A 27,986-nucleotide genomic window follows, 5' to 3' on the forward strand; every position below is an offset into this window, starting at 1 on the left:
AGTGTCAGCCACCGGCTTTCTGCTGCTGCCGGAGGTCACATGTGCCGCTGCTTGTTTTGTTAAGGTTGAAGGAATTGAGATGAATAAATAAATAATAAATGCTCACACGAAAATTGAACAAAAAAAATGAATTTACTTAATAAAAGATAATAACTATAAACAGTCACTCAAAATAGCACATAATCAATAAAATCATACATTACATTGGAATGGTAGGAGTCAATCAGCCTGGTGTCTCTCTCTGTCCCTTCTCTCTTCCAACCTCTCCCTCTCCTCATTTATATATTAAAAAAACTGTCTATTCAACGTTATCTGAAGGCTTTGATCTATACCATGGTATGTGTACTGAAGCCTCCAATTAGCATAAAGATCTCCTGTGAAGATCTTTTCACCTGGCTCTCATCTTTGAAGAGAAGTGTAAATTACCGGGTCATTTACATTCCTTTGTTTAGACTGACCTTCTGCCTGAAGGGTCGTTTAAGCCTAAATGACCTTCTGTGGACTCCATACAGTAAAGGTACCGTCACACTCAGCGACGCTGCAGCTATATAGACAACGAGCCGATAGCTGCAGCGTCGCTGTTTAGGTCGCTGTAAAGACGTCAAACACGGCAGCTCCAGAACGATGCAGGAGCGATCCAGTGACGTAACGGCCACTCACTTATCGTTCTCACAGGTCGTTAGCTCTATGTAAAACATTGGTGGCATCGTTGCTTTTGCTGTCAAACACGACGATACACACCGATCTGATGACCAAATAAAGTTCTGGACTTCTAGCTCCGACCAGCGATATCACAGCAGGATCCAGATCGCTGCTGTGTGTCAAACACAACGAGATCGCTATCCAGGACGCTGCAATGTCACGGATCGTTGTCGTTCCCATTGTAAAGTCGCTGAGTGCGAAGGTACCTTTAGGCTATACTGAATATTATGTAATGAAACCAATATCAATATCTCTATAGTTCATATTAGTTAATTGGAGTGTTGAAATCGTTTAAAAAAAAAATTATATATATCATACTACACACTACTTAAGATAAATGAATATTCATTGGATTCATTCATCAGGAGACTATTTAATATTGAACTATATTCAAGCGGGACTAGATGAAGAAAACCCTAAAATCATGTATCATGTTATCCGAAACAGTCAGAAAACTAGTCACATATTGGCAGATCACAGACCTCAAACTATACACTTCGTAAGTTTATACACCACTCCAGTGTCAGGAATAGACAGTATATGAAAATACAGTATATACCGCTCAGGGAACACTTAACTTTCAGAGATTAATCTCCATATTCATACTAAATAATAGCACAGATCTTCCAGACATTATGATTGCACACATCCCTAGCCTTTATAACGATATTGCACTCATTCCTAGACAGACCGCAGCATAGCCATTAGTTACAAGCTGCTATTGATCTTTGGAGCAGGTAAGTTTTCCCTGAGTGGTACATATTGGGCCGTGTGAAAACGGAGTTTAGTCTAGGACAATTTGTCTGCACTACTAATTAACAGCTGTTACAATACCAAACTAGGGCAGTCCCTATAGGAGAAAAACACAAGAATTATACTGTATTTTCACATACTATCTATTCCTGACACTGGAGTGGCTTATAAACTGATGCAGTACATAGTTTGAGGTCTGGGATCTGCCAATATGTGGCTGGTTTTCTGACTGTTTCGGATAACATGATACATGACTTTAGGTTTTTTTTGTCTAGACTCGCTTCAATATAGGTCAATATTAAATAGTCTCCTGATGAGTCGCCTTTGGTGAGGACGATGAAACCCATAGAAATGAGAGGCTTGGAGAGTGAGTGTGTATACATCACTTCACCCTATATACTGAACTGTGGGGTACACGTTTTTTCTATTAGTCACCTACTGACTAACCTCCAGGGGGTGATTTATCGGTATAGTTTTACATTTGGAATTAATAAAGTTTAGTTTTATCCTTTTGTCAGCAAACATGAGGAATGACAAGAGACAACCCATTTAAGAAGATTCAATTTTGGTTAAAACTATTCCAACATTATGAACATATAAAAGGCTTCTCCCCTATGTGACGTCTCTGATGTTTATTAACAGTTGATTTTCAAGTAAAATATTTCCCACATTAAGAAAATGAAAAAGGCTTCTCCCCTTTGTGACTGTGCTGATGTTTAACAAGAAGCACTTTCCATTTAAAACATTTCCCACATTCTGAACAAGAAAAAGGCTTCTCCCCTGTGTGAGTTCTATGGTGACTAACAACATGCCCTAACCGATTAAAACATTTCCCACATTCTGAACAGGAAAAAGGCTTCTCCCCTGTGTGAGTTCTATGGTGATTAGCTAAATTTGATTTACGGTGAAAACATTTCCCACATTCTGTACATGAAAAAGGCTTCTCCCCTGTGTGACGTCTCTGATGGCTAACAAGAAGCGCTTTCTGGTTAAAATATTTCCCACATTCTGAACAGGAAAAAGGCTTCTTCCCTGTGTGAGTTCTATGGTGTTTAACAAGATGCCCTTTCTGGTTAAAACATTTTCCACATTCTGAACAGGAAAAAGGCTTCTCCCCTGTGTGAGTTCTATGGTGTCTAGCAAGATGCCCTAACCAGTTAAAACATTTCCCACATTCTGAACAGGAAAAAGGCTTCTCTCCTGTGTGGATTCTTTGGTGTTCATCAAAACTCCCTTTGTAGGTAAAACGTTTCCCACATTCTGAACAGCAAAAAGGCTTCTCCCCTGTGTGAGTTCTATGGTGAGTAGCAAGCAGTGATTTACATGCAAAACATTTCCCACATTCTGAACAGGAAAAAGGCTTCTCCCCTGTGTGACTACTCTGATGGCTAACAAGATGCACTTTCTGGTTAAAACATTTTCCACATTCTGAACAGGAAAAAGGCTTCTCCCCTGTGTGGATTCTTAGGTGTCTAACAAAATATGATTTCTTGTTAAAACATTTCCCACATTCTGAACATGAAAATGACTTCTTTACTTTAGGAGCAGTTTGTTTTTTAATGCCTCTTTTGTGACTTTGATTTTCCTTAGTAGTCAGTAATGAATTAGAAGTTGGGACCTGATTCATGGGATCAGATGACAGATCTTTGCTGTGAATGGAAGATGATATATCTGGAGTAACAGCAATTACTTCAGTTGTATCTTGTAGCATCTCAAGATCATCAGATTTAAAAATTGAAGAGGTCAGCTGTCCCTCTGATCTCCTGGCACAGTCATCTTCTAAGATAAAAAAAATATATATTTTTTAATAAAATATCCGAGTTTTATATTTTTTAACATTTCTACTCAAACTGTCCATAAAAATGGCAAGCTATGTAAAAAAACTTTAATTATTCACCAAGACCTTGACAGTTCACAGTCTAACAGAAAACAGTGTTGGATGAACCAGTAATGCGTGGTGTTCAACTGTTTGTTCATTCTGCCTCCCAAATATCGAATAAAAAAAAAAACAATCAATGTTATGTAGGCGAAAATAATACCAATTCTCATCTCACAAAAACAAGTCCCCACTTAGGTCCATCATCTGTCAATGGAAAAACAGAGGTTCCAACACTATTAGTGGCTCAAAGGCTGTTGAAAAGCAACAGCATTTCAATACACCAATCCATAAAAATCCACTCTCACTTCTGTGTCTTGCACTGTGCTCAAACAACATTTATGACCCCTGTATTTAGCAATATTATAGTGAGAAGAATCCACTTAATTTGAGGTGTGCGTCTCCTGGAGCACAATCTGAGGACTATGGGCTGGGTAATAAAATGACAAATGTGTACTTTTCACTCTCCAATATCCACTTCGTGCTAATTTCCAGAAAGTGGCTGTGGAGTCAAAATATTCATTCCCCCTACACACATGGTCTATATTGTTGGCACCCCTCGTTTAATGACAGAAAAACCCACAATGGTCACAGAAATAACTTGAATCTGAAAAATAACAATAAATCAAAAATCTATGAAAATGAACAAATGAAAGTCAGACATTGCTTTTAAACCATGCTTTCACAGAATTTTTAAAAAACCTCATGAAATAGGCCTGGATAGAAATGATGGTACCCTTAACTCAAGCGCTTCGTGACCGCATCATCGAGACCTGATTGGTTCAGGTCCTGATGACGTCAGCCAATGAGACCAATCACTAGGGAAGTTGGTTGTAGCAACGAACTCTCTCGGGCGATCTGCCTCATAAAAACGCCGTTTCTCCTAAGATCTCCTGTCAGTGAGAGATTAGAGGAGAAACAGTGTTACAAATACTGCTGGCAACAGCTGTGAGTCAGCGATTTTGCTATACAGTAGAAAAAACAGATAAGGCAGGTTAGGGTTAGTGCTATAGTTAAGGTTAGTATTAGTCTAAAATTAGGGTTAATGTTAGGCTAAATTGTTGTGAATTCTGCTTTTGGCCTCCCTCCGGTGGTTGTAGGTGGTAATGCAGTTGTCTCTGGGCTGCAGTCCTGGACAGGTGTATCTGCTGATTGCAATTCTGACTGGGGTATTTAGGTTTGCAGGACTCATTAGTCCTTGCCAGTTGTCAATGTTTCTTGGGAAGTGTTGGATCTCTGTCTGGCTTTTCCTGCTTAGCTGCCAATTCAGCAAAGATAAGTGTCTGTTTCTTTTTCTATGGCACACAAGCTGTGTGCTTGTTTTTTGATTGTATTCACGCTCTGAGTGTAGGAGTCTCTGGAGTTGCAGATATACATTCCACGTCTTTAGTTAGATGGAGGAATTTTTTGTATAATCTGCTGTGGATATTTTTGGAAGGGTTTTAATACTGACCGCACAGTAACTCTGTCCTATCCTTTCCTATTTTAGCTAGAGTGACCTCTTGTGCTAAATCCTGTTTTCTGCCTGTGTTTGTCTCCTCTCCTACTCACAGCCAATATTTGTGGGGGGCTGCCTATCCTTTGGGGTTCTGCTCTGAGGCAAGGTAGTATTCCTATTTCTATCTATAGGGGTATCTAGTCCTCCGGCTGTGACGAGGTGTCTAGGGTTTGTTAGGTACACACCACGGCTACTTCTAGTTGCGGTGTTAAGATCAGGATTTGCGGTCAGTATAGTTACCACCTACTCCAGTGAAAGTTTTCATGCCGCTCCAAGGTCACCGGATCATAACAGTACAACTGGCCCATAATGAGTTAAATGCATCTCAGAAGAAGGGAAGAAAGGTGTTGAGCCATTTTTTTTTCTTCAGTCTGCTTTATCTTCTCTTCCCTCTTTATCTCTGGGTGGCTGAGGAGCCTAGTGCTAGCATGAATGTTCAGGAATTAGCTTCTCGTGTAGACCAGCTTGCTGCTAGGGTACAGGATATTTCTAATTATATTGTTCAGACTCCTGTTTTAGAACCGAAGATTCCTACTCCTGACTTGTTTTTTGGTGACAGGTCCAAATTTTTGAGTTTTAAAAACAACTGTAAACTGTTTTTTGCTTTGACACCTCGATCCTCTGGTGATTCCATTCAGCAGGTTAAAATCGTCATCTCCCTGCTGCGTGGCGACCCGCAGGATTGGGCGTTTTCCCTGGAATCTGGGAATCCGGCTTTGCTTAATGTAGACTCCTTTTTTCAGGCTTTAGGATTATTATATGATGAACCTAATTCTGTGGATCAAGCTGAGAAGACCCTGTTGGCCCTGTCTCAGGGTCAAGAGGCAGCAGAATTGTATTGTCAGAAATTCAGAAAATGGTCTGTGTTGAGTAAATGGAATAATGATGCTTTGGCGGCAATTTTCAGAAAGGGTCTTTCTGAATCCGTTAAAGATGTTATGGTGGGGTTTCCCACGCCTTCCGGTCTGAGTGATTCTATGTCTCTGGCCATTCAGATTGACCGGCGCTTGCGGGAGCGCAGAACTGTGCGCGCTGTGGCATTGTCCTCAGAGCAGATTCCTGAGCCAATGCAGTGTGATAGGATTCTGTCTAGAACGGAACGACAAGGATTCAGACGTCAGAAAAGGTTGTGTTATTATTGTGGTGACGCTTCTCATGTCATTTCAGTCTGCCCTAAGCGGACAAAGAGGATCGCTAGTTCATTTACCATCAGTACTGTACAACCTAAATATCTGTTATCTTGATCTGCTCATTGTCATCATTTTCTGTCATGGCGTTTGTGGATTCAGGCGCCGCCTTGAACTTAATGGACTTTGGGTTTGCCAGGCGTTGTGGTTTTCCCTTGCAGCCTTTGCAGAACCCTATTCCTTTAAGGGGCATTGATGCTACACCCTTGGCTAAAAACAAGCCCCAGTTTTGGACACAGGTGACCATGCGCATGGCGCCAGCCCATCAGGAAGATTGTCGATTTCTGGTGTTGCATAATTTGCATGATGCTATCGTGCTGGGTTTTCCGTGGTTGCAGGTACATAATCCTGTGTTGGATTGGAAGTCCATGTCTGTGACTAGTTGGGGTTGTCAGGGGGTTCATAATGATGTTCCTTTGATGTCAATCTCCTCTTCTTCCTCTTCTGAAATTCCAGAGTTTTTGTCTGATTTTCAGGATGTATTTGATGAGCCCAAGTCCAGTTTCCTTCCACCGCACAGGGACTGCGATTGTGCTATTGACTTGATTCCAGGCTGTAAGTTTCCTAATGGTCGACTTTTCAACCTATCTGTGCCTGAACATACCGCCATGCGGAGCTATATTAAGGAGTCTTTGGAGAAAGGGCATATTCGGCCATCTTCTTCACCGTTGGGAGTGGGGTTCTTTTTTGTTGCTAAAAAAAGATGGTTCCTTGAGACCCTGTATTGATAATCGCCTCTTGTATAAAATCACGGTCAAGTTTCTATACCCTAGTATATATACTAGCGGCGCTAATGAGATGGATAATGGTAGCTGCGGGTGATGAAGGAAACCGAAGCTTTTCCGAAAAGCATTGGTTTTTGGCTCCCACAGCGCACCGTAGCATCATCCAGGGCACCACGTGACTCATGAGCACGTGACACGAACGTCACCGCAGGTCCTGCACAGCATCGTACAGGACTCTACACAGGCCGCACGAGCGCTCGTCACCGGCCGGGACGGCACCTGCATGTGCCGCCTGAGGACTGCTCAAGACTACGCTTAACTAAGCTAAGTAAAACGCTTCTACTCTGCTACCATACTAACAAGTTACGGACATCTTTAGTGCAACTCCTATCTGATTCCTCCTTGTGGTAACTCACATGACAGGTACTGAATTTCCACTTGCTATATACCTGCAGCACTCATTGGAGTTACGTATGTACACATACTATTTATGTCAGGTTGTGCACTGCCCAGGGTGTTAGTTCACTAGCCCCCCATCCTTAATGTTTTATAACTCTACATGAGAGTCTTGCTATATAGGTACCTAACAGTACTGCAGAGTCCAGATTTTTTCGTTTGTGCTTCTAATATTTTTATTATTTTATTCTTAGTGGCCCACTATTTGCGATTTTATCTTTATACTTTGACATTATTATCATTTTTGTATCATTTCCCACTCTAGTCCCTGCATACGAGTAATCCCAGCGGTGTCATACACGCCCTAGACGGACTCTCTATTATTCTCTCCACACACCAGGTAATCACCCATCGTGTATGTTTACTATAGTACCCTGTTAGGCTAAGCGCAGGTACATATGCTGTTACATAGATTTGTCTCGAATGCGCACGCGCTGGTTGTTTTCCTGCCTGGGGAATCCCCTGTCCCCGGACCTGCTACATAATGCGCTCTGTGGTTCGATTGCGCAGGCGTAGTATTAGAAGTTCTCCTTCCACCCTCGTGACCGGATATTACGTTACGATTACCTCACTGACTTACGGCTTTTAAACCTGCTTGGAGGTTCATTCCTCACACCGCCCTCCTGATTACCGGACGCACGCCGATTTCACCGCTATCAGAGGTAATATACACACTCGGTCGGACTATTGGTTTCTCTATTTGGTGCACCCTCCCATACTCGATTTATTTCTCTTTTATGCATAGCTTAAGCTGCCGCCTCCTTGCATAGCAGATTCTGCTTATGGTTTCAATAGGCAGTGATTACTCCCTACAGGTACAGAGAGTCTTTTTCTTTTGTTGGAGTTCTTTTTTTTTTTCTGTTTCTTTTCTTGGCGGGGTGCTACACTTCTTGGATCGCAACATGTTCTTTGCATGCAGCTATATCCTTTAGATGGGTCACCAGTGTTATATGATATATGTTTTCTATAAATAAGATATATTACTCTGGGGCTGGATTCTATGTTTCACTACATGTCTATTATCTGTGTTTTTTTTCTTCCTGTTCCTCCTCACTTACCTATGGATTTCGGTTGGATCTTATATTATCTACATATTCTATATGAACAGTGTTCAGATTTTTTCCTTTTTCTAATATATATACATATGGTGATATGTTTCCTTAGTTGTTATATTTGTCTCTTCCCCGTTTTTTATTTTGAGTTCTTTTCTGTTTTAGGATTTATTTAGCCAGATAATGTATTTTATTTTATCTTAATTTTTGATGGAATATTCATGTTTTTTCTGTATATAGACTTCCTTGAAAAAGACATAAGTTGTCGAAACGTTGGAAATTGATGTCTGTTATTGATCGGCTGTTCCATAATAAATCTATCTTGTTGAAAGTTGGAAAAATTGAAGCTATTGTGGATTTTATTGAGTGCCGAAGGTTATTTTCTTCTTTGATTCATTTTTTCCTTCTGAGCACCTTCTTATAGTATTGAGTGCGCCATTTCTGACCCTAATATTATAACATATGCTGTAATATACAGTCCTTCTGTTTGTAAGTTTCAATACCCTTTACGTTTGCTTACCGATTTGTTTGCTAGGATTAAGGGAGCTAGTTGGTTTACGAAGATTGACCTTCGGGGGGCATATAATCTTGTTTGTATTAAGCAGGGTGATGAATGGAAAACTGTTATGATCAGGTGACCTTGGAGCAGCATGAAAACTTACACTGGAGTAGGTGGTAACTATACTGACCGCAAACCCTGATCTTATCACCGCAACTGGAAGTAGCCGTGGGGTGTGCCTGACAAAACCTAGACACCTCGACACAGCCGGAGAACTAAATATCCCTAAAGATGGAAATAGGAATACTATCTTGCCTCAGAGCAGAACCCCAAAGGATAGGCAGCCCCCCACAAATAATGACTGTGAGTAGTAGAGGAAAAGACAAACTCAGGCAGAAAACAGGATCTAGCAAAAGAGGCCACTTCTAGATAAATAGGATAGGACAGGACATTAAACGGTCAGCAATAAAATCCTTCCAAAACATCCACAGCAGAAAATACAAAAATTAACTCCACCACCTAACTAAAGGTGTGGAGCGTATATCTGCAACTCTAGAGAATCCAACCAGACTGAGAAAACACTGACACAGTCTAAACTGGACAATAGAAAAACAAACGAACAGCACTGAAAATAAGCACACTGCATATGTGCCACAGGAAAAGAAACAGACACTTATCTTTGCTGAAATAGCAGCTAAGCAGGAGAGACCAGGAGAGATCCAACACTTCCCAAGAAACATTGACAACTGGCCAGGAGTAATGAGTCCAGAAAACCTAAATACCCCAGTCAGAATTGTAATCAGTAGATACACCTGTGCAAGACTGCAGCCCAGGGACAACTGCATTACCATTTACAACCACCGGAGGGAGCCCAAAAGCAGAATTCACAACAGAAAACTGCGTTTAACACGCCCGAAGGCCATTTTGAATACCTTGTGATGCCATTCGGGCTCACTAATGCTCCATCTGTTTTTCAGTCCTTCATGCATGATATTTTCCGGACTTATATTGATAAGTTCTTGATTGTATATTTGAACGATATTTTGATTTTTTCCGATGATTGGGAGTCTCATGTGGAACAGGTCAGGATTAGGGTTGAGCGAAACAGGTCGGACAGATTAAGAAGTCGCCGACTTTTGGCAAAGTCGGGTTGCATGAAACCCGACCCCTGTGTGGGGTCGGCCAAGAGGTCGGCGATCTTCTGATCTGGAATCGGAATTCCGATACAGAGTTCCGATATGTTTAAGATATCGGGAATCGGTATCGGAATTCATATTTAAGTGGAAAATAAAGAATAAAAAAAAAAACATATTGATATACTCACCCTCGGACGCGCCCTGGTTCTTACCGGCAGCCTTCCTTCCTAAGATTGAGCGCCTGAAGGGCCTTCGAGGACGTCGCGGCTTGTGATTGGTCACGTGAGCGGTCACATGGGCGGTCACGCGACCAATCACAAGCCGCGACGTCATCTAAGGTCCTTCAGGCGCTAATTCTTAGGAAGGAAGCATCCGAGGGCGTGTCCGAGGGTGAGTATATTCCTAATAGGTATATACTCACCCTCGGACGCGCCCTGGTTCTAACCCGCAGCCTTCCTTCCTAAGAATCAGCGCCTGAAGGACCTTAGATGACGTCGCGGCTTGTGATTGGTCGCATGACGCCCATGTGACCGCTCACGCGACCAATCACAAGCCGCGACGTCATCGAAGGTCCTTCAGGCGCTCATTCTTAGGAAGGAAGACTGCCGGTTAGAACCAGGGCGCGTCCGAGGGTAAGTATATCAATATTTTTTATTTTGATTCTTAATTTTACACTTAAATATGGATCCCAGGGCCTGAAGGAGAGTTTCCTCTCCTTCAGACCCTGGGAACCATTAGAAACCCAATGCACTGCATTGGGTTTTGTGTTTCGGCCGACCCTGACCCCGACTTTTCTATAGGATCGGCCGATTTCACTCGACACGACTTTTGAAAAAGTCAGGTTTCGTGAAACCCGACCCGATCCTATAAAAAGAAAAGTCGCTCAACCCTAGTCAGGATGGTATTTCAGATCCTTCGTGACAATGCCCTGTTTGTGAAAGGGTCTAAGTGTCTCTTTGGGGTGCAGAAGGTTTCTTTTTTGGGCTTTATTTTTTCTCCCTCGTCTATAGAGATGGATCCGGTTAAGGTTCAGGCCATTCATGATTGGATTCAGCCCACATCCGTGAAGAGCCTTCAGAAATTTTGGGGTTTTGCAAATTTTTATCGCCGTTTCATTGCTAATTTTTCCAGCGTGGTTAAACCCTTGACCGATTTGACGAAGAAAGGCGCTGATGTGGCAAATTGGTCCTCTGCGGCTGCCTCTGCCTTTCAGGAGCTTAAACGTCGATTTACTTCTGCTCTGGTGTTGCACCAACCGGATGTTTCTCTTCCGTTTCAGGTTGAGGTTGATGCTTCTGAGATTGGGGCAGGGGCCGTTTTATCTCAGAGGGATCCTGTTGGTTCCTTAATGAAACCGTGTGCCTTCTTTTCCGGTAAGTTTTCGCCTGCTGAACGCAATTATGATGTCGGCAATTGGGAGTTGTTGGCTATGAAGTGGGCGTTTGAGGAGTGGCGACATTGGCTTGAGGGAGCTAAGCACCGTATTGTGGTCTTGACCGATCATAAGAATTTGATTTACCTCGAGTCTGCCAAACGGTGGAATCCTAGACAGGCTCGATGGTCCTTGTTTTTTTCCTGTTTTGATTTCGTGGTCTCGTACCTTCTGGGTTCTAAGAACATTAAGGCTGATGCCCTCTCTAGGAGTTTTTTTGCCTGATTCTCCTGAGGTCTTAGAACCGGTCAGTATTCTGAAATAGGGTTGAGCGAAACGGGTCGGCCATTTTCAGAAGTCGCCGACTTTTGGCAAAGTCGGGTTTCATGAAACCCGACCCGACCCCTGTGTGGGGTCGGCCATGAAGTCGGCGATCTTCTGAATCTGGAATCGGAATTCCGATACCGATTCCCGATATGTTTAAGATATCGGGAATTGGTATCGGAATTCAGATTTAAGTGTAAAATAAAGAATAAAAATAAAAAATATTGCTATACTCACCCTCGGACGCGCCCTGGTTGTAACCGGGAGCCTTCCTTCCTAAGAATCAGCGCTTGAAGGACCTTTCGATGACGTCACGGCTTCTGATTGGTCGCGTGACGCCCATGTGACCGCTCACGCGACCAATCAGAAGCCGTGACGTCATCGAAAGGTCCTTCAAGCGCTGATTCTTAGGAAGGAAGGCTGCGGGTTACAACCAGGGCGCGTCCGAGGGTGAGTATAGCAATATTTTTTATTTTTATTCTTTATTTTACACATTAATATCAGACCCTGGGAACCATTAGAAACCCAATACACTGCATTGGGTTTCGTGTTTCGGCCGACCCCGACCCCGACTTTTCTATAGGATCGGACGATTTCACTCGACCCGACTTTTGAAAAAGTCGGGTTTCGTGAAATCCGACCCGATCCTATAAAAGTAAAAGTCGCTCAACCCTATTCTGAAAGAAGGGGTGGTCCTTTCTGCCATTTCCCCTGATTTACGACACGTTCTTCAGGAATTTCAGGCTGACAAACCTGACCGCTGTCCTGTGGGGAAACTGTTTGTTCCTGACAGATGGACAAGTAGAGTGATTTCTGAGGTTCACTGTTCCGTGTTAGCTGGTCATACTGGCATTTTTGGTACCAGAGACTTGGTTGGTAGGTCCTTTTGGTGGCCTTCTTTGTCGCGTGATGTGCGTTCTTTTGTGCAGTCCTGCGGGACTTGTGCGTGGGCCAAGCCTTGTTGTTCCCGTGCTAGTGGGTTGCTTTTGCCATTGCCGGTCCCTGAGAGGCCCTGGACACATATTTCTATGGATTTTATTTCCGATCTTCCTGTTTCCCAGAGGATGTCGGTTACCTGGGTTGTTTGTGACCGGTTCTCTAAGATGGTTCATTTGGTGCCTTTGCCTAAATTGCCTTCCTCTTCGGATTTGGTTTTTATTTGTTTTTTTCAGCATGTGGTCCGTTTGCATGGTATTCCGGAGAATATTGTGTCCAACAGAGGTTCCCAGTTTGTTTCTAGGTTTTGGCGGGCCTTTTGTGCTAGGCTGGGCATTGATTTGTCTTTTTCTTCTGCGTTTCATCCTCAGACAAATGGTCAGACCAAGCGAACTAATCAGACTTTGGAGACTTATTTGAGATGCTTTGTGTCTGCTGATCAGGATGATTGGGTGGCTTTCTTGCTATTGGCCGAGTTTGCCCTTAATAATCGGGCTAGTTCGGCTACTTTGGTTTCGCCTTTCTTTTGTAATTTTGGTTTTCATCCTCGTTTTTCTTCTAGGCAGGTTGAGCCTTCTAACTGTCCTGGTGTGGATTCTGTGGTTGACAGGTTGCAGCAGATTTGGGCTCATGTGGTGGACAATTTGGTGTTGTCTCAGGAGGAGGCTCAACGTTTTGCTAACCGTCGTCGGTGTGTTGGTTCCCGGCTTCGGGTTGGGGATCTGGTCTGGTTGTTTTCCCGTCATGTTCCTATGAAGGTTTCTTCTCCTAAGTTTAAGCCTCGGTTTATTGGTCCTTATAGGATTTCTGAGATTATTAATCCGGTGTCTTTTCGACTGGCGCTTCCGGCCTCTTTTGCGATCTATAATGTCTTCCATAGATCTTTATTGCGGAAATATGTGGAGCCCGTTGTTCCCTCTGTTGATCCTCCGGCCCCTGTGTTGGTTGATGGGGAGTTGGAATATGTTGTTGAGAAGATTTTGGATTCCTGTTTTTCGAGGCGGAAGCTTCAGTACCTTGTCAAATGGAAGGGTTATGGCCAGGAGGATAATTCTTGGGTTTTTGCCTCTGATGTCCATGCCGCTGATTTGGTTCGTGCCTTTCATCTGGCTCATCTTGATCGGCCTGGAGGCTCTGGTGAGGGTTCGGTGACTCCTCCTCAAGGGGGGGGGGAATACTGTTGTGAATTCTGCTTTTGGGCTCCCTCCGGTGGTTGCAGGTGGTAATGCAGTTGTCTCTGGGCTGCAGTCCTGGACAGGTGTATCTGCTGATTGCAATTCTGACAGGGGTATTTAGGTTTGCAGGATTCATTAGTCCTTGCCAGTTGTCAATGTTTCTTGGGAAGTGTTGGATCTCTGTCTGGCTTCTCCTGCTTAGCTGCCAATTCAGCAAAGATAAGTGTCTGTTTCTTTTTCTATGGCACACAAGCTGTGTGCTTGTTTTTTTATTGTATTCCTACTCTGAGTGTAGGAGTCTCTGGAGTTGCAGATATACGTTCACGTCTTTAGTTAGATGGAGGAATTTTTTGTATATTCTGCTGTGGATATTTTTGGAAGGGTTTTAATACTGACCGCACAGTAACTCTGTCCTATCCTTTCCTATTTTAGCTAGAGTTGCCTCTTGTGCTAAATCCTATTTTCTGCCTGTGTTGGTCTTCTCTCCTACTCACAGCCAATATTTGTGGGGGGCAGCCTATCCTTTGGGGTTCTGCTCTGAGGCAAGGTAGTATTCCTATTTCTATCTATAGGGGTATCTAGTCCTCCAGCTGTGACGAGGTGTCTAGGGTTTGTTAGGCACACCCCACGGCTACTTCTAGTTGCGGTGTTAAGATCAGGATTTGCGGTCAGTATAGTTACCACCTACTCCAGTGAAAGTTTTCATGCTGCTCCAAGGTCACCGGATCATAACACTAAATTTAGGGTTTATTCTAAAGTTAGGGTTATTGTGAGGGTTACTGTTAGGCTAAAGTTAGGGTTAGAGTTTATTCTAAAGTTAGGGTTAGGCTAAAGAATTAGGCTTTTCTCAATTGTCTCCCCAATAATTTGGTCACATCACATCAGAGTTTTCTATTTCTGGAAATAATAAAAAACGAATAAAAGGGCAGAGGAGGCTTTTGCACTTTTATGTTCTGACAGTGAAGAAAGTGCAGTGTCAGGAGGCGATGTGGATTTTGAGGGCTTTAGTAGCAGTGACAGTGATAGCTCAGAAATGAGCAGTGATACTGGTCCATCCTCACACACAAGGACCAGTACAACAGGAAGGACAAATAGCGCTTCTGGAGAAATGTCTCCAACTCAGGGAACAATGCCCAGTACTAGCGCTGTCCCTAATGCTCGTGAATTGGCGCACACCAATGTCCAAGGGGCTTTGCCTCTTGATGTAGCATTTCCCAGATGGGAGGCTTCGGATTCGGCTACTCCATTCATCCCTAATTTTAATGCCATTCCTGATATAAATGTGGAGGTGGAAAATTTTGGACCAATTAATTTTTCGGTACTCCGGGCCTGTGTGCGCCACCTCCTCTTCCTGCATTATCATCCCCGGTGCCTGCGCTGTAAGTACGAAGGGCAGCGCAACTGCGCATGCCCGGAAAAAAAAACAACTTACAGCGCAGGCGCTGGGAACGAAAATGCAGCAAGAGGAGGCAGCGCACACAGGCCCAGAGCGACGGCTGTGCTGTGTCTCATTAGGAAGGAAAGTCCCGCCCCCAGGACGGATTCAGGGTATGTGGGGGCACATTTTATAAGTGTTCATTTCAGCATGTACAAGCGTTTGTAACTAAAAAGCCACCTTGTCAGAATGCAGCATTAGTGCTGCACAAGGTGGCTCTTTTAGTTACAAGTGCCTGAGGGGGGTGACAGGTTCCCTTTAAACCAACAATATGCTGCTGTCATTATACAGTCAATTCTATCTGTGCTTATCTACACTGGTGGGACAGGTGGTCTCCTTCATCGGGATCCAATGGGTTTCTCGGCCAAGAGGTTTTTGTCGCCATCTCTGCCCCTTCTGGGCTCGCTGACCCTTTCCATTCCGAAAAACTGGAAACCACTCAGATCACCGCCGTGCACTTGATAAAATGTTTGGATACATTAAAGGGATTAGGTCTCTGGATCACTGAGGGGCTCACTGAGGATGCCGGAGGTCTCGTGTTGTGTAGCCGATATAGGAGAGGTCACAGATACTGCAGGTAGCCATGTAGAATACTGGAGAGTATTCTTCAGGAGGGGGTTTATTCTCCACAAGGAGAGCTCCCACCCTTCCTAGTCTGGTAATGGATGGTCCTGTAAGAACGTGTTGGTTGTCTACTAAAGTTTTCTTTAGCTGCAGCAGTATATGTCATATACATGGGTACCTGCAGTATCTGTGATCTCTCCTACATCGGCTGCACAACACGAGACCTCCGGCAGCCTCAGTGAGCCCCTCAGGGATCAGTGATCAGAGACCTAATCCCTCCAACGTATAGACATTTTTTTCAAGTACACGGCGGTGATCTGAGCGGTTTCCAGTTTTTCGGAATAGAAAGGGTCAGTAAGCCCAGAAGGGGCGGAGCTTGGTGACACAAACTCCTTAGCCGAGAAACCCATTGGATCCCGATGATGGAGACCACCTGTCCCACCGGTGTAAATAAGCGCAGATAGAATATTGTGTTATTAATATTGTTCAATGACCTCTTGACTGTGTATAATGACAGCAGCATATTGTTGGGTTTAAGTTTGTATTTTTGTACTAGTAAAAGAGTTTTAATGTTGTGGGTGTGAAATTACTGAACCATGTGATGGGGCGTTTTATATAAACTCTGACTCACTGGTATAACACTAGGTTATGACTAAGGGGCAAAAAACGGTGTCTGGGACCCCTGCTATTTATGCCATTTTTCTATTCTCGGTTCTCCATGCTTTTAATGAAGATTTTGCAATAAAGCTTATTGGACTGCAACCTCTTGGTACCTCATTGAAATTCTTGTTTTTGAAAATTTTGTCCCGACCAATCCTTTAGAATCTGAAGATGTCAGAACTCACTGAGCGACATTTTATTGCACTCACTCCAGCAACTGAAACAAGAAAGAACCCCCAGAGAAGATGTCGTGTATGTTCCAAGAGAGGAATGAGGCATGATACCCGCTATTATTGCCCACAATGCCCATCAATGCCAGCCTTATGCCTCCATGACTGATTTACAATCTTCCACACAGAATCACGTTATTAAGGCTGGGTTCACACTGCATCTGTGGCATCCGTTAGACAGACTACGTTACACCGCGGCATAACGTAGCCTGTTAACGCCGCCATTAAGTTCTATGTCGGACGCATCACTAGCGCCCGCCCACAATGGGTGTGCACTAGCCATGTGCCGTCATTGAGTGACAGACCCTGGGACGCGGGCTGCAGTGTTTCCGGGTCACTGCTAGCACAGATAGAGCTAGCAGATGCTCTATCTGCGCTAGCGATGTGACAAGTCGGCACTTGCGTTAACAGCAGCCCGTTAACGTATGTGTTGAACAGGCTGCTGTTAACTCAGTGTGAACCCAGCTTAAACTGTTTTGACAGTCAAGCATTTGGTTTATTTACTGACAGACACATCTGAGTAGAGCTGACCTAACAATTTCCGGGGGCCGGTGGGGGGATGTCTCCAGAGATACAAGCTGGGCACAATACAGGTCCTTCTCAAAAAATTAGCATATAGTGTTAAATTTCATTATTTACCATAATGTAATGATTACAATTAAACTTTCATATATTATAGATTCATTATCCACCAACTGAAATTTGTCACGTCTTTTATTGTTTTAATACTGATGATTTTGGCATACAACTCCTGATAACCCAAAAAACCTGTCTCAATAAATTAGCATATCAAGAAAAGATTCTCTAAACGACCTATTACCCTAATCTTCTGAATCAACTAATTAACTCTAAACACATGCAAAAGATACCTGAGGCTTTTATAAACTCCCTGCCTGGTTCATTACTCAAAACCCCCATCATGGGTAAGACTAGCGACCTGACAGATGTCAAGAAGGCCATCATTGACACCCTCAAGCAAGAGGGTAAGACCCAGAAAGAAATTTCTCAACAAATAGGCTGTTCCCAGAGTGCTGTATCAAGGCACCTCAATGGTAAGTCTGTTGGAAGGAAACAATGTGGCAGAAAACGCTGTACAACGAGAAGAGGAGACCGGACCCTGAGGAAGATTGTGGAGAAGGACCGATTCCAGACCTTGGGGAACCTGAGGAAGCAGTGGACTGAGTCTGGTGTGGAAACATCCAGAGCCACCGTGCACAGGTGTGTGCAGGAAATGGGCTACAGGTGCCGAAATGGGCTACAGAGAAGCAGCACTGGACTGTTGCTAAGTGGTCCCAAGTCCTTTTTTCTGATGAAAGCAAATTTTGCATGTCATTCGGAAATCAAGGTGCCAGAGTCTGGAGGAAGACTGGGGAGAAGGAAATGCCAAAATGCCTGAAGTCCAGTGTCAAGTACCCACAGTCAGTGATGGTGTGGGGTGCCATGTCAGCTGCTGGTGTTGGTCCACTGTGTTTCATCAAGGGTAGGGTCAATGCAGCTAGCTATCAGGAGATTTTGGAGCACTTCATGCTTCCATCGGCTGAAATGCTTTATGGAGATGAAGATTTCATTTTTCAGCACGACCTGGCACCTGCTCACAGTGCCAAAACCACTGGTAAATGGTTTACTGACCATGGTATTACTGTGCTCAATTGGCCTGCCAACTCTCCTGACCTGAACCCCATAGAGAATCTGTGGGATATTGTGAAGAGAAAGTTGAGAGACGCAAGACCCAACACTCTGGATGAGCTTAAGGCCGCTATTGAAGCATCCTGGGCCTCCATAACATCTCAGCAGTGTCACAGGCTGATTGCCTCCATGCCACGCCGCATTGAAGCAGTCATTTCTGCCAAAGGATTCCCGACCAAGTATTGAGTGCATAACTGAACATTATTATTTGATGGTTTTTTTGTTTGTTATTAAAAAACACTTTTATTTGATTGGATGGGTGAAATATGCTAATTTATTGAGACAGGTTTTTTGGGTTATCAGGAGTTGTATGCCAAAATCATCAGTATTAAAACAATAAAAGACGTGACAAATTTCAGTTGGTGGATAATGAATCTATAATATATGAAAGTTTAATTGTAATCATTACATTATGGTAAATAATGAAATTTAACACTATATGCAAATTTTTTGAGAAGGACCTGTATATTGGGCACTACAATGATATGTTTGCAATTTTTGCTCTAAAACTTCCACTACGTGTTTTTGGAAATCATCCATGTAGTGAAAATGGTCACTATATCCATAGATGAATAACCAGAGGGGTGTCATTTCCAAAATGGGGTCACTTCAGGGGGGATTCTGTTGTTCTGGCACTAAGCGGCATTTAGCGACTCTCCAAAGCGCCATAACAGCAGAATGCCCCCTGAAGTGACCCCATTTTGGAAATGACATCCCTCTGGGAATTCATCTATGGGTATAGTGACCATTCACCTATCTACCTATTTTCCAATGTAAAATCTGGGGTTAAAACAACATTTTAATGGTAAAAATGTTATTAATTTTCTATGGAACAGCTGTGGTGTCAGTATGCTCACTGCACCACTAGAAGAATTCATTCAGGGAAGTATTTTGTAAAATGCAGTCACTTTTTGGGGCTTGTGCTGTTCTGGCACCTCAGGGGCTCTGACAATGTGACATGTCACCACAAACAATTCCAGCAAAATCTGCTCCCCAATATGGTGCTCCTTCCCTTCTGAGCTCTGCTATGCACCCAAACAGTGGTTTACCCTCACGTATGGGATGTCAGCATACTCAGAACAAATTGCACAACAACTTTTGACGTCCAATTTCTCTTGTTATCCTTTGGAAAAAAATTAAGGGCAAAAAGATAATTGTTTGTGAAAAAATATGATTTTTTTATTTTCACAGCTCTACGTAATTAACTTCTGTGAAAGATTTGGGGATTCAAAGTGCCCACCACACATCTAGATCCATGAGGGTCTAGTTTCCAAAATGGGGTCACTTGTTGGGGGTTTTCACTGTTTAAACACGTCAGGGGCTCTTACAATGTGACATGTCACCCACAAACAATTCGAGCAAAATTTGCTCTCCAATATGGCGCTCCTTCCTTTCCAAGCTCTGCCGTGCACCCAAACAGTAGTATTTCCCTACATATGAGGTATCAGCGTGCTCAGGAGAAATTGCATAACAAATTGTATGGAGCAATTTCTCCTGTTACCATTATGAAAATGCAAAATATGGACATAAAAAGATTTGTGAAAAAAATTTTATTTTTATTTCCACGGCTCTACACTATAAACTTCTGTGAAGCACCTGTGGGTTCAAGGTGCTCAATACACATCCAGATAAGTTCCCTAAGGGGTACAGTTTCCAAAAAGGTGTCACTTGTGGGGGGTTTCCACTGTTTAGGCACATCAGGGGCTCTCCAAACGCGACATGGCAAACGCTAATTATTCCAACATATTTTATATTCAAAAGTCAAATGCCGCTCCTTCCCTTCTGATCCCTGCCATGCGCCCAAACAGTAGATTTCCCCCACATATGGGGTATCAGCATGCTCAGGAGAAATAGCAAAACAAAATGTATAGTCCATTTTCTCCTGTTACCCTTACAAAAGTAAAAAAAATTAAGTCTAAAATAAAATTTGTAAAAGAAAAGTAAATGTTCATTTTTTCCTTCCACATTCCATTCATTCCTGTGAAGCACCTGAAGGGTTAATAAACTTCTCAAGGTGCTCAGAACCACATTCAAGAGGTGCAGATTTTAGAATGGTGTCACTTTTGGGTGTTTTCTGTCATATCGACCCCCCCAAATTCACCTCAAATGTGATGAGGTGGTCCCTAAAAAATGGTTTTGCAAATTTTGTTGTAAAAATGAGAAATTGCTGGTCAAATTTTAACCCTTATAGCTTCCTAACAAAAAAAATGTGCTTCCAATATTGTGCTGATGTAAAGTAGACATGTGGGAAATGTTATTTATTAACTATTTTGTATGATATGACTGATTTAAAAGCATAAAAATTAAAATTTTGAAAATTGCAAAAATTTTCGCCAAATTTCCATTTTTTTAACAAATAAACGCAAGTTATATCAAAGAAATTTTACCACTATCATAATGTACAATGTGTCACAAGAAAATAATCTCAGAATCACAAGGATTCATTGAAGCGTTTTAGAGCTATGACCTCATAAATAAACACTGGTCAGAATTGAAAAAATTGGCCCAGTCACAAAGGCAAAAACAGGACTCTGGTGCCAAAAGGGTTAATATTTTGCTGCACAACCTTTTGAGGCAATAACTGCAATCAAATGATTCCTGTAACTGTCAATGAGACTTCTGCACCTCTCAACAGGTATTTTGGCCGCTCCTCAAAAGCAAACTGCTCCAGTTCTCGTGTTTGAAGGTTGCCTTTTCCAGACGGCATGTTTCAGCTCTTTCCAAAGATGCTCAATAGGATTTAGGTCTGGGCTCATAGAAGGCCACTTCAGAATAGACCAATGTTTCTTTCTTAGCCATTCTTGGGTGTCTTTAGTCATTATCCTGTTGCAAGATCCATGACCTGCGACTGAGACCAAGCATTCTGACACTGAGCAGCACATTTCTCTCTGGAATCCCTTGATAGTCTTGAGATTTCATTGTACCCTGCACAGATTCTAGACACCCTGTGCCAGATGCAGCAAAGCAGCCACAGAACATAACAGAGCCTCCTCCATGTTTCACAGTAGGGACAGTGTTCTTTTCTTGCTTCATTTTCCCTCTGTGAACATAGAGCTCATGTGCCTTGCCAAAAAGTTTAATTTTTGTCCCATCTGTCCATAGGACAGTCTCCCAGAAGCTTTGTGGCTTGTCAACATATAGTTTGGCAAATTCCAGTCTGGCTTTTTTTATGATTTTTTTTCAACAATGGTGTCCTCCTTGGTCATCTCCCATGAAGTCCACTTTGGCTCATAAAATGACGGATGGTACGATCTGACACTGATGTTCCTTGAGCTTGAAGCTCACATTAAATCTATTTAGAAGTTTTTCTGGGCTCCTCTGTTACCATTCGTATTATTTGTCATCAACTTTCCTCTTGTGGCCACGTCCAGGGAGGTTGGCTACAGTCCTATGGATCTTACATTTCTGAATAATATGTGCAACTGTAGTCACAGGAACATCAAGCTGCTTGGAGATGGTCTTATAACTTTTACCTTTAACATATTTGTCTATAACTTTCTTTCTAATCTCCTGAGACAACTCTTTCCTTCGCTTCCCCTGATCCATGTTGGGTATGATACACACCATGTCACCAAACAGCAGAGTGAGTATCTGTAGCCCTATATACAGGCCACTCACTAATTTCAAGAGTGTAGACACCTGTGATGCTAGTTAATGGACACACCGCGATTTAACATGTCTCTTTGTCACATTATTTTCAGGGGTACCATCATTTCTGTCCAGGCCTATAACATGCAAATTGCCTCTTCTGAGAAAAAGAGGACTTAAACTCTATAGCGCCACCTGTTGGAAGTAGCGATCCTACAAGTCACAATCAACCCTTTAATGAGTCGTGCAATATGACTTAGGATAAAAGCCAAATAAGTATCTCAATTCGCAGACACGGTGTTTCGGGCTGTTGGCCCTCGTCAGTGCGAAGCATGAGAACTAATTTGGCTAGGTGAGAGGCTCTGGACTGGGGTCTAAAGGGTATCATTTCTCCTTATGGAGAGTGACATACCATCTCTGGCTTGTCAAGGTAAGGAGGCTTATTCGCCGTGCAATGCTCCTCTGGGAAATATAATATGCAAATTGCCTCTTCTGAGGAAAAAAAGAGGGCTTAAACTCTATAGCGCCACCTGTTGGAAGTAGCGATCCTACAAGTCACAATCAACCCATGGCGCTATAGAGTTTAAGTCCTCTTTTTTCTCAGAAGAGGCAATTTGCATATTATATTTCCCAGAGAAGCATTGCACGGCGAATAAGCCTCCTTACCTTGACAAGCCAGAGATGGTATGTCACTCTCCATAAGGAGAAACGATACCCCTTAGACCCCAGGCTTATTACATGAGTTTTATTTTTTTTTTAAATTCTGTGGAAGCATGGCTGAAAAGCAATACCTGAATTTCAATTGTTCATTTTCATAGATCTTTTATTTCTTAATACTTTTGTCAGATTCAAATTATTTCTGTCACCATTGTGGGTTTTTCTGTCATTTTGACCACATATGTATAGATTATAACCCTCAGTGAATTAATTTATAAAATAGAATCACTTTCTGGGGATTTCGACTATTCTGGCTTTCTATCATTTAGTCATATTAGGGCTTCTGCATATGGTGTGTCCAATCTCATCTGGGATCTGTTCCTGCTGTCCAGCTGCAGTAATCTGCTCCCTACTTCAGCCAATTGGAAAGTACCACACCCTACTAAAGCTCAAAGCACATGGGCGGAATCTGCCAGAAACAGCGCTGTTCTTCTCTGGTTCAGTCCTCTGTGCTCAGCTTGTGGCTTGTGTAGTTGTTTCCTGTTGTGACCGTGGCCCGTTTACTGACTACTCTTGTGTCTTCTGATTCTGTATTCTGTCCTTCTGGTTCTGACCCTTCTACCTGACTATTCTTCTTGCCATCTAATACCACAGAATAGCAGGTAACACCATGGTCCAAACCTAGGGGTCCCAGTGTAAGTCCAGATCCATGTAATGGTGTTAAAGGGCGATGAGCAAGGCAATCCTTGGGATATGGAAAGCAGAGAAGATAGTGCCAAGCATGTTCACGGTGGAGATCTTTTGAGCTGCCAGTTGACCACGAACAGTGCTCCCAATACATTGTGTCTGCAAACTATTCCAGCTAGATCTGCATTCAAACAGCTAAATGGCGCTCCTTCCCTTCTGAACACGGCCATGTGCCCAGAGAGTAGTGTACAATCGTATGTAGGGTATTGTGAGAAGTTGGAAAATAATTTGTAAGATCCATTTGTTTTCTATTATCCTTTGTGAATAATTCCAAAGTTATCACCACATAAAGTGACCACGTCAGATTGTAAAAATGGGGCCGGATTAAGAACACAAAACTGGCTGCGGGAAGAGGATAAATCAGAGGATTCTGGACACTACTGTAATCAAAAACTGACTATAGACAATAACATCTACTGAAATGCTCAAACTGAACAGTCTCCATCAGTAATAAATGAGCAGCTAGTGGTGAAACCTCTCTGGGGGAATTAGAGCACGGGGCTCGGTGGCTTCACAATCTAAACTATCGGAAGCTCCAATATTTTCTGTCAGATGAGTTTCAAGAAGAAATATTACACATTTAAAGAGAACTGTGTAGAATAGTGCAGAGCGGAGATGTCTTAAAGGGAACCTGTCAGCAGGACTGTGCAGTTAATGAGATTCGCAAACTCTAGGGTGGGGCTTTATGGTGCTCTGGGGCGGGGCTGTGTGCGGGGCTTTGTGGTGCTCTGATTACATATTCATCTGTATTGGCTTATAACTCATTTTGCTGGAAGTAATTTTTTTTCTAAGCCTCTCAATAGCCACAATATTATAGACATTATCAACAATAATATCAACACTATTATATGCATTATGTAAAAATGGGGGGCAGGTCAGTGAAGGATCAGCGACCTGTCATAAGCCAATACAGATGAATATGTAATCAGAACACCACATAAAGCCCCACTAACAGCCCCGCCCCAGAGCACCACATAAAGCCCCACCCACAACCCCGCCCCAGAGCACCACATAAAGCCCCGCCCACAGCCCCACCCCAGAGCACAAGAATCTCATTAACTGAAAACTACAAATACAGATTACACAGCAGTAAACCAGAGTTGCATTCATTTATGGTGGACCATGGAGCTACTGTGAATCCTGACCAGAAGATTAGAGAAAATAATATCGCTCCCCATTTCAGGAGAGATTGTGCAGTAATCTGAATTTCTTAGGATCAGAAACAATGTAATTTATGAGGTGGAGTGAATCCATGAAACCAGGGCTGGAGCCAACACATCTCCTGCAGGCGGGAATAAATGTATATTACAGCCATCAGCCACGTACAGCTCAGAGATATATCATGGCACTGGTGTGATGGGTTTATGTAGATCATCACAATCCTCCTTAAAGTTATTCGGTTTTAATACAAATTGAAAAGTCCGGATAAAAGGAAACTCTGTTATTGTCCAGAAATTCACACTTGGCCTCACTGCACATTTAATGTTGTCGATCATAAAAGTCAAGTTTGGCCAGAAAGACTGGACCTGGTCTTGTAGGGACCATATGATCACATTCAGCAGCACAGAAGGGAGAGAAGGGAGATTCCTCCGATAAGATCTCAGGGTTCTAGGAAGCCAACAGCATCATTACCCTCCGCTTTATCTCACAGGACCATCATAATATTTTTCTTCAGGTGATTTTCTACCTTGTCAGCACATTCTACGTATGCTGTCATTTGGCTTTATAGTTTACAGATCTGGGCAGGTAATGATCAGCATCTTATAATATGAAGGAGAGAATGGCTAATGAAATCAATTATTAAACCTTATATAAGTCAGTTCAGATATGGTGTACCAAGATGGCGACTGTCTTCAGGCAACACCCTGGAAGGAATTCTTGGAATGCAGAAGCTAAGATACTGGATACCATATATGGAAGTGAAGTTGAAATGGACCTATGATAGACTGACACTGGCTACTCAGAAGATTGTGTGACACCCATTTCCTGTCTCTTTGTCTAGAGCAGGGGTCCCCAACTCCAGTCCTCAAGGCCCACCAACATGTCATGTTTTCAGGATTTCCTTAGTCTTGCCCAGGTAATAATTTCATCACTTGTGCAATGCAAAGGAAATCCTGAAAACATGACCTGTTGGTGGGCCTTGAGGACTGGAGTTGGGGACCCCTGGTCTAGAGAATAAACTTCAGTTGTGTGCAATCCTTTGCTGAGAAAGGAGTATACATCTAACTCTGTGCTCGGTGTGACTCTTTAAGGCTACTTTCACACTTACGTTTTTTTTCAATCCGTCGCAATCCGTCGTTTTGGGCAAAAAAAGGATCCTGCAAATGTGCCTGCAGGATGCGTTTTTTGCCCATAGACTTGCATTAGCGACGGATGGCCACACATCACATCCGTCATTCAACGGATCCGTCATGTTTTGGCGGACCATCGGCACGAAAAAACGTTCAAGTGAACGTTATTTTGACCGTCGCGTCCGCCATTTTTTACCGCGCATGTGCAGCCAAAACTCCGCCCCCACCTCCCCGGACTTCAGAATGGGCAGCGGATGCGTTGAAAAACTGCATCCGCTGCCCATGTCGTGCACAAATTTCACAACGTGCGTCGGTACATCGGCCCAACGCATAGCGACGGACCCGTACTGACGCAAGTGTGAAAGTAGCCTTAGCGTGCACTCGGCCTATATTGGGTCAGTGTCATGGTCTGCTGAGTTTCTGGGATTAGGTGGTTTTAGGGTTAACTTGGATGGCCTCACTCTGGGATTTTGGGAGGCTTTTTATAGCCTCATTGTGGAGCCATCCTCTGTCGCTTATACTCTGACTCTTGGCCGAGTGTGTGTGACCCTGTTGTGCCTGTATTTTGTGCCTGTGCTTGGTGCCTGTGCTAATTTATGCTTGTCTGGTTCTGATCTGGTTCTGTCCCCGTTTAGAGTTCTGTCTGTCCCTTTTGTACTGCGCTGCCATCTCTGTGTATGACTATTTGCTTACGTTCTGACTATTCTCTGCTCGTCCCTTCTGTACCGCGCCGCCCTCTCTGTGTCTGACCCCCGTTTGTACGACTTGAGTTTTCTTTTCCTCTATTTCAGGGTGCCTGTAGAATGCTGCACTTATCTACAGTAGCAGGATGCTAAGCCCCGCCCCCTTGTGGTCACATGATCGTAGGTCCTTCTGTTTTCTTCTACCTTTAGCTCTCTGCGCAGGTCCTATCTGCCTGAGCTTTCCATGTGCCATCTGACCCCGGGATCTCCCACAGTGTGGGTGAGTCACCCTGCTCAGCCGTGGCAGCACGTCGGTGCTGACAGGGTTCTGATAGTCAGGTACAAGCAATCATATAGATCTCGCTTTAAGGGATCACCCCTCACAGTAATACCAGGGGGTAGGTGGATCCTCCAGGTTGTAAGTTCTATAGAAAAAGGATTTCAATGCCCAAAGTCATTTGAACAGTTTTGGGTGGAGGAGAATGTTGTGGTCTAGAGGCAAAATGGTGATCATGGTAATACGGCCGGACTACATCACCGATAAAGCAGCCACAGCCGGTGATGAGAAGAATCTGTGACCTCTCTGCATTTAGTGGTCACTACTCACCTGGGTAGCCATATGTAGGAATCTCCTCTTTACACCACTCATCCCCCCTCACATATGTCTCTGTAGTGTTAATATGGGTCAGATCTTCACCCTGAAACAAATATTGTAAAAGTCACCGACAGATGGAGAAGTCACATCTATGACCAGCTCTAATCCTGCCATCTCCACCGTTCTCATTACACAAGTATAAAACATATAATACTGGTGGATAAAACAAGACTGAGCACAAGACCTTCACCGACGTCTACACATCATAGGGGAGATCTCCTGACACCTTTTCTCCATCTACCTGATGATCCTGAGGAGAATTGGGATCTTCTTGCTTGCAGTCTTTTGGAAAAAGAGGACGGGAACATCTCTCTGGTGTTGTCATCTTACTGGATAGATCTGGAGGAAACACATACAGGGAGTGAATTCATTCTTTACATACAGATGATTATAGGCCGTGTGTATTTAGTCCTGTCTATTACCTGGAGATGTGAGGGACTGGGGAACCTCCATTATGACGTTCTTGTACAGATCTCTGTGTCCTTCTAAATACTCCCACTCCTCCATGGAGAAATAGACAGCGACATCCTGACACCTTATAGGAACCTGACACATACAATGATACCGTCATCCCCCCGATCCCTTCATAGCATTACTGTATAATGTCCCAGCAGTGTCACCTCTCCAGTCAGCAGCTCAATCATCTTGTAGATGAGTTCTAGGATCTTCTGGTCATTGATGTCCTCATGGATCAGGGGGTGAGGTGGAGGCCCCGTGATTGGGCTCAGGGGTCTTCCCCATCCCTCGGACACAGGATCCTGACAGCGATCACTAGAGGTCTTCTTCACCACTGTGTAATCCTGGTAATGGAGAGACACATTAACAAATCTCACTACAGACATTTCCAGAGTCCTCACCTCTCCAGTTCTGTCCATCTGTTATTCCCATAGATAAGAATGATGTAATGTGACGTCATCAGAATCTCTCACCTCTCCAGTAAGCCGGAAGAGGATCTCTAGGGTGAGGTGTAATATCCTCTCCGCCATCTTGTCTCTGTCCATATCCATCTTTGATGGGTAAATCAGGAAAATTTTCTTTTGTAGAAGATCTTCACTGAGAGGATCCGATATTGTAGAGACCTGAATGAGAAGATGAGCCG

General features: G+C 43.3%; 1 protein-coding gene across 1 annotated transcript; it reads right to left on the reverse strand.

Moving 5' to 3' along the window:
- Positions 1-115: 115 nt before the first annotated feature.
- Positions 116-27,986, reverse strand: LOC138662851 (gastrula zinc finger protein XlCGF57.1-like). Its single transcript, XM_069748830.1, has 6 exons — positions 27,817-27,986; positions 27,508-27,687; positions 27,310-27,433; positions 27,129-27,226; positions 26,840-26,930; positions 116-3,234 (listed from the first exon to the last, which is right to left on the reverse strand). The coding sequence occupies exons 1-6, from the start codon at positions 27,892-27,894 to the stop codon at positions 2,126-2,128; spliced, it is 1,680 nt and encodes a 559-aa protein (XP_069604931.1). The 5' UTR covers positions 27,895-27,986; the 3' UTR covers positions 116-2,125.

Source organism: Ranitomeya imitator, chromosome 2 (assembly GCF_032444005.1).
Source record: "Ranitomeya imitator isolate aRanImi1 chromosome 2, aRanImi1.pri, whole genome shotgun sequence".
Lineage (NCBI taxonomy): Eukaryota > Metazoa > Chordata > Amphibia > Anura > Dendrobatidae > Ranitomeya > Ranitomeya imitator.